The sequence below is a fragment of the Silurus meridionalis genome, chromosome 3 (assembly GCF_014805685.1).
Source record: "Silurus meridionalis isolate SWU-2019-XX chromosome 3, ASM1480568v1, whole genome shotgun sequence".
Classification (NCBI taxonomy): Eukaryota; Metazoa; Chordata; class Actinopteri; order Siluriformes; family Siluridae; genus Silurus; species Silurus meridionalis.
This window is the reverse complement of record NC_060886.1, coordinates 551,117-558,616: the sequence shown is the minus strand read 5'-3', so window position 1 is coordinate 558,616 and position 7,500 is coordinate 551,117. Positions and strand designations below refer to the sequence as shown.

General features: G+C 37.7%; 1 protein-coding gene across 2 annotated transcripts in view; it reads left to right on the top strand.

Moving 5' to 3' along the window:
• Positions 1 to 6,867, top strand: part of gmppaa (GDP-mannose pyrophosphorylase Aa) — an 11,878-nt gene extending 5,011 nt beyond the window's left edge. The window contains exons 5-13 of one of the 2 annotated variants that reach the window (XM_046845361.1): positions 1 to 26; positions 159 to 289; positions 441 to 455; positions 950 to 1,084; positions 1,727 to 1,824; positions 3,097 to 3,143; positions 3,348 to 3,440; positions 3,565 to 3,733; positions 6,007 to 6,867. The exon at positions 1 to 26 is cut by the window's left edge and continues 34 nt beyond it. In XM_046845361.1, coding sequence (XP_046701317.1) covers positions 1 to 26; positions 159 to 289; positions 441 to 455; positions 950 to 1,084; positions 1,727 to 1,824; positions 3,097 to 3,143; positions 3,348 to 3,440; positions 3,565 to 3,733; positions 6,007 to 6,107 — 815 coding nt within the window. In that variant the 3' untranslated portion in view covers positions 6,108 to 6,867. The remainder of the gene's footprint in view (positions 27 to 158; positions 290 to 440; positions 456 to 949; positions 1,085 to 1,726; positions 1,825 to 3,096; positions 3,144 to 3,347; positions 3,441 to 3,564; positions 3,734 to 6,006) is intronic. The other variant, XM_046845362.1, reaches the window with a different exon arrangement.
• Positions 6,868 to 7,500: the final 633 nt, after the last annotated feature.

Sequence of the window (7,500 nt, the reverse complement as noted above, 5' to 3'; positions counted from 1 at the left end):
TTGTGGAGAATGAACAAACCAATGAGGTGAATAGTGTGTGTGTGTGTGTGTGTGTGTGTGTGTGTGTGTGTGTGTGTGTGTGTGTGTGTGTGTGTGTGTGTGTGTGTGAGAGAGATCAAGCTGAGGTAGGAGACCTTGTTGATGTTCTTCCTTTGCAGGTTCTGCACTATGTGGAGAAGCCGAGCACGTTTGTCAGCGACATCATCAACTGTGGGATTTATCTTTTTACTCCAGAGATCTTCCAGCACATCGGAGCAGTGTTTCAGAAGAACCAGCAGGACCTGATGCTGTGAGTGAAACACTCTCTCTCTCTCTCTCTCTCTCTCTCTCTTTCTCTCTCTCATACATCCATTATTTTATACATTTTTGTTTCCTTATGCATTTATTCCTCCTGTATATTTTCTTTTTGTTCGTTATGGCTGATGATTTTCCATCATCAGGTGTCCATATGAGGGGTAAGTCATGATAGTGTGTGTGTGTGTGTGTGTGTGTGAGAGACCGCTCTGTAATGCCTGGCATTTTTATAGAAATATAAATCACATGAATAGATGGTAAATGTAGACCACGTGCTCCCGGGAAATCATTTGAGGTTTCAGCTTTTATTATGTAAGATTAAGGCGTTACCACATGCCACATGAAAACATAGCGTTTTGGAGGTGATCAAAAGTATTGGGACAGGCAGAATGAAAGTAAATGACACCGAATGTTCGCTTGTTTGTCTTATCATGTTCCTTTAATGGTTGTAGCACTTTGAGGTTGTTTTTGGGGGTGGGGCTTGTACACCATTCAGTGTATTTGATCAGGAAATGTGCATTCGTGTGGAAAGATGATGCCGTCATACGACTCTGAAGGACACAATCCATTTAACAAATAATATTTTTCTTTTTTCCCTCCCTTTTTGCATGTAATGCGTGTGTAAAGTGTGTGTGTGTGTGTGTGTGTGTTGCAGAGACGAGCAGTCTAACGGCTGGCAGAGAGCTGAAGTGATCCGTCTGGAGCAGGATATTTTCACGGCTCTTGCAGCTCAGAAGAAACTGTACGTGTACAAAACAAACCGATTCTGGAGTCAGATTAAATCTGCAGGGTGAGTCCTCATCCTCATCCTCCTTCTCGTCCTCTTCCTCATCCTCATCCTCATCCTCCTTCTCATCGTCCTCATCCTCATCCTCCTTCTCATCCTCTTCCTCATCCTCATCCTCCTTCTCATCCTCCTCCTCATCGTCCTCCTCCTCATCCTCAGCCTCATCCAAAACATACTGTAAAATGCTGCACTGCATCAAGTGCTATTTTATGTGAATGATGCCTGTGTGATGTGTGTGTGTGTGTGTGTGTGTGTGTGTGGAAGATATCACGATGATTCATCTACACTGCAGATACACATTCAGTCTCATTATACAGATCAAAGGTTTGTGGACACCTGACACCTGCGTAATATTTTAAACACCTCTTTTCACATTTGCTGTAATAATAAACTACACTCTTCTGGACTGATGTTGCACTAGAGTTTGTGAAGATTCATTCATCCCAAAGGTGTTCAATAGCAGGAGATCTTCCACTCCAACGCAGATCTTCATTGAGAGATCCTGTGTAATACAAATTTAGAGAGAAAACACATATGACTGGGAAAGTCAGGTGTCCCAATACTTCTGTCCACATTGTGTATATACAGTATTAATTATTATGCTTTTGGTGATTTTTGTCTTTTCTTTTGTCCCTCGTTCATCAGATCAGCTATCTATGCCAGTCGGCTGTATCTAAACCAGTACCATAAGACCCACACGGAGAGACTGGCCACCAATAAGGATGAAGGACCCAGAGTAATCGGTGATTGTTTAACTGCTCAGGTTGCTTAATGACTCCGTACACCTGCACTACTCTATATTTTTAATTTACCGTATTTTCTGGACTATAAGCTGCTACTTTTTCCCCACGCTTTGAACCCCACGGCTTAAACAATGAAGCGGCTAATTTATGGATTTTTCCTGGGTTTTTCTCGGTTTCACAAACTTCATGCCAAAAAACTGAGCCCCATAACATTAGACCAATGAAATTGCAGAACGGGTTCAGGTGAACCAATGAAACTCTTTATATTAAATCAGATGCGCTCCCACTGAATCGGACCGCACCACATCATAAATATGGATGATGTTCCTCTGACGTTTGACCTGCCGCTCACTCGGACTGTCTACAGGAAATGTGAATCATTCGTCACGCTGAAAACAACCGGGCATGAAAACACACTTCACCTGTGTTCTGAGCTGCACGGCATTGGGAGAAAAGATTCACCAATGGTGATTTTTAAACGCACGACGATGCCAAAAGATAAACTCCAGAGAGAAATAGTTGTGAAAGGAAGGAGGAAGACAGTGAACAATGACTTTCTTGGTAGGCTACTGTTTAGATACAAGCCGTGTAACAGACACTGTCTTTCATTAAAGCCTGTGTAAAGTTCATTAGTTTCAGTGTAGACACTGCGGCTTATAGACAGGTGCGGCGTATTTATGTTCAAAATAAACATCTTTGTAAAATTCCTCGAAAGCACAGGATTGGAGGGGTGATTCCTCCAGCTGAACCTGTTAGAGGTGTAGAAATGAGTGTGTGTTGTCAGAAATGGTGCTGTGTGTAAATTTGGATAGCGGCTACACGTCATACAGTCGTATCTGTAGACACTTTCTCCAGAACGTTCTTATGAAGACTCTTCCACATGCACATCCCACTACTGGGTCACAACCTCTGCTGTAGTGTGAACGCTCACCTGGAATTAATATCCGAACATAAACGGAGCCTGATTAGTATTTTGGAGGTATATTGCAGGTATAGTTCTCCAAATATCATTTGCTGTATTATGACTTTAAATGAGTTTTTACGGTTTGTACCACAGACTTGAAACACATTTCATTTTTCAGCGATGGGATGGGATTTATCCATACTGGACTTAAAACATGTATTTAAGGCTCGCTTAATAGACGTGTTACCCATAGTGTATAAACTGTGTGTGTGTGTGTGTGTGTGTGTGTGTGTGTGTGTGTGTGTGTGTGTTTAAGACCTCTATTAACACATCAACTGACCTCAATCCTCATTATATATCTTTTTCAGGAAACGTTTACATCCATCCGACGGCCAACATCGATCCCAGTGCTGTGGTACGTCCTGAATATCATCTACAGGAGACTTCATTATTACCACACTCATAGTGCAAAAGAAAGTGCACCCTCCATCAATCCTATTCAGTTTAATTCTGATCCTAAACTACAGTAATCTTCTCCTGACCACTGCAGGTGTATGTGCTGAATGTGGAGTTCAGATTATTGAGAATTCATTTCTGAATTGTGATTTTATTCTCACAGTTGGGTCCAAACGTGTCCATAGGAACCGGAGTGACGATTGGAGCCGGGGTTCGGGTCCGAGAGTCCATCATCCTTCACGGCGCCACCTTACAGGCATTTTCTTACTCTTTTTTAAAAATTCCTAATTATAGGGGATATGGGATATATAATATATAGCAATTGTGATAACGTGTGTGTGTGTGTGTGTGTGTGTGTGTGTGTGTGTGTGTGTGTGTAGGACCACAGCTGTGTTTTGAACAGTATAATCGGGTGGGACAGCACTATTGGGAAGTGGGCGAGAGTGGAAGGAACCCCAAGTGATCCCAATCCAAACGACCCCTACGCCAAAATCGATAGCGAGACTCTGTTCAGAGACGGAAAACTCACACCATCCATCACCATCCTGGGTACATCTATCTATCTATCTATCTATCTATCTATCTGTCTGTCTGTCTGTCTGTCTGTCTGTCTGTCTGTCTGTCTGTCTGTCTGTCTGTCTGTCTGTCTGTCTGTCTGTCTGTCTGTCTATCGTTTTATGTGATTCAATTGTACTTTATACAATATATTTGTAGTTTACCCCTGTAGTTTTATCTGTAGTCTGTGGGTTTTTCTGTAGTCTTTTTGTCTGTAGTTTTTATGTTTTTAATGTCATGCATCATGCATGTCAAAATCTGTAGTTTTGTATAGGGGTTAGCGATTTTGCCGAAACGATCAAATCTCAATATTTTTAATGGATAATTTTTTATTGATAATGATAATTAGATGACATATTACTGAGTGTGTTATTGTGCTGGTAGCTTAAGGACCACTGACTACTACACCTTTTGCTATTCTCCATACAGTATTCTGTGTGGTGGTCAGTTCACAGCACTGACAGAAATTAATCTATTCCAATTAATTTTAATAGATTTCTACCTTTTTATTGGCTTTTTTTTAACCTTCATAAAGCCATTTTTCTCAAAGCGTGCACCATCTGCAGTCAAATTCTAACATTTAATCAGTCAAAAAAATGAGACATTTTGTGTTACCAAGCAAATGAAATGATCAATAATTGATCTTTGCAATGCAGAGGAAACAAGCTGCATCTGAAGTGGCATTTAGATGTATTTAAACACTGTTTACTGCAGCTCAGAGTGACATATAATGCTTCAACCTGCACTTGCAAATGCACAAATAATGTTTTGATATTTTAAACATAAGATTTAAAAATAAGAAAATACTTCAAATGTGAAGTTGAAAACCGCCAGTAGGTGGCAGCAAAACACTGTTAATAAGTGAGTCATTGCGATTGAACCGAATCATTTAAACGAGTGATTCATTCAGGAACCAAAGAGTTGCTCAGAGACACAAAACAGTGCTGTAGCTTTGTTTGGACTATTTTTGTAGGTGAAAACACACAAAAACAGGCAATGTGGTGTCTAAAAGTTATAAATCTTAATATTAACCTCTTATTTATTTAACGGCTGTGTAAAATCAATGTCACATTTGTAATCATGCTTTACTTTAAAGAAATAAAACGGCCTTTTTGGAGTAATATTGATAAACTATATGAAATTATATAAATGTACACATTTGATGCCCTGTTTCTTGAATGTTGTGATCATTCTAAAAGTAGTATTTTAATAGACTGGACCATGCAGTAAAAGAACACGTGAGTCTCATCTGCTAGACTTTATCACGTGATGTAAACGTGCACTCTGCAGGTGTGATTTGTTTGGCATCGGTAAAACGACAATTACGATATTATCATAGACAATTTTGTCCTTTACCCTTAGTTATAATTAGTTTTTGTGTAGTTTTGTGCTTTTAGGGTAGTTTTGTGCATGTTCATATCTAGTTTTTGTGAGTTTCTATCTACAGTTGATGTGTAGTTTTGTGCAGTTGTCTGTGGTTTTTGTGTAGTTTTGTGTTATCTGTAGTTTTGTGCATTTTCGTACACAGATGTTTCGTGTTGTGCCTGTGTAGTTTTGTGCATTTGTATCTGTAGTTGTTGTGTAGTTATGTGATTGATTGTAGTTTTGTGGTTTTATCTTTAATCGTTGTATCTGTTGTTTCTGTATTTTATGTATAGAATTGAGCATTTATTTTGTTTGTTTGTAGTTGTAGTTTGTACATTTTATCTGTAGTTGGTGTAGTGTTGTGCATGTTTCTGTAGTTTATGTTAATGTCTATCTCTAGTTGGTGTGTAGTTGTGTGTGGTTTTGTGTAGTTTTGTGTGTTATCTGTAGTTATGTGCATTTTCGTACACAGATGTTTAGTGTTGTGCCTGTTCGTCTGCTGCTCCTGTGTAGTTTTGCATTTGTATCCGTAGTTGTTGTGTAGTTATGAGATTGATTGTAGTTTTGTGGTTTTATCTTTAATCGTTGTATCTGTTGTTTCTGTATTTTATGTATAGAATTGAGCATTTATTTTGTTTGTTTGTAGTAGTTGTAGTTTGTACATTTTATCTGTAGTTGGTGTTTAGTGTTGTGCATGTTTCTGTAGTTTCTGTGAATTTCTATCTATAGTTGATGTGTAGTTTTGTGCAGTTGTCTATAGTTTGTGTAGTTTTATTTGTAGTTAGTGTGTAATCTTTCTACATTGGTCTGTAGTTAGTGTGTAGTTTTGTGCATTTTTGTCACGCAGTTGTTTTTATTTGTAGTTTTCCACATGGTCTGATTTGTGTTTTGTGTGTTTGCAGGCTGTAACGTGACGATCCCGTCTGAGGTGATCATCCTCAACTCCATCGTCCTGCCGCACAAAGACCTGAACCGCAGCTTCAAAAACCAGATCATCCTGTAGCATGTTGATTCTGGGTTACGCAGTGTGGAGTAATATTATTATTATTATTATTATTATTTAGATTCCCTGTGTGGTGACCGAATAACTCGCTCTTTCTTTAGCTTCCTGTAATATCTGATGTTCAGCCCTGTGCTGATTTTTCTTACTCTAAATTATTTACTTTGACCTACAATAATTCTCATGGCTCTCAACGTCAGCTGCAGAAAGGTCACATGACCTCACGTTACGTTTACTTCAATCTGTCCAGTTTGGTGTGATTCAATTCTATAATTTTGTGACATGATGAAGTCTATCAATAAGTAATTGGATCTCTGATCACTAAATACAGCTCACATCACCATGAGGGTGTGAGAATATGAACAAACCAGTGGAAGTTAGCTTAGTAACAGTTAGCTATTGAATTGAGTTAGCTAAATTATTTACACTAAAAAGACTGACTAATCAATAACAGTCCAAATCAGAGCATTTCACCTCAGGATGTAACTGTTACTGAGATTACTTCACAAGATCATGATGGTGCTTCTGCTACAGCTTGAATGTCGCTCTGGACGATGGCGTCTGCTAAATACCACAAATGTAAATGATATTAATCAGAACTGTGGTGATTTTGTATTCAGGTCATTCTGCAGTTTCTTCAGGCAGCCAGAAAAAACACAGTGAAGTTCATTATCAGGTTCTTTCAGATCTGAAGTGTTAATAACCGCGTTATTGTATACGTGTGTGTGTGTGATGAATAAATGTCAAAAAGTACCTTTCTGAATTTTTATTGGTCAGACGGTGTTGATTCATTCCCTGGAGCAGCAGTTTGCTCGTTCTGATTATTGTTTCCATGGTAACACCTTGTTATTCGGTTTCACAAATAATGAACATACAATTGCATAAAGCATCAATATTGGTCCATGCGCATGTTAGAGAATTAAAAACTTGATGTATTGATTTAAGGTACATTTAGAACAGAAATATTAAGTTGCAATTAATGCGATTAAATATTTGAATCAATTGTCATATATAAAAAATGTAAAAATACAGTAAAATAATGATATAGAAGTAAAATATTGTGCAAACTTAACGCTTAGGAATTTGTACTGTAGTTTTATCCAGATTGTACAGAGTTTTTAATTGTAGTTTCATCTGGAACTAATTCATATTCTTAAAAATCATAAACTGAAGGTATATTACAGTTATTCAAAATTATTTAATAATAAAACTAAAAAATAACTTTAAAAGGTTTCAAATAATTCAGATGAAACAAAATAAAAATAATTTCCGTTTCATTACATTTTGTAAATTTTAGTTTTATTAAACAATAAGTTTAATTATAGTTTCTTTGAAGTTAAATTATTTTTTAATGGTAGTTTCAGGTAGATTTCTAATGCCATTTCTCATTTTATCA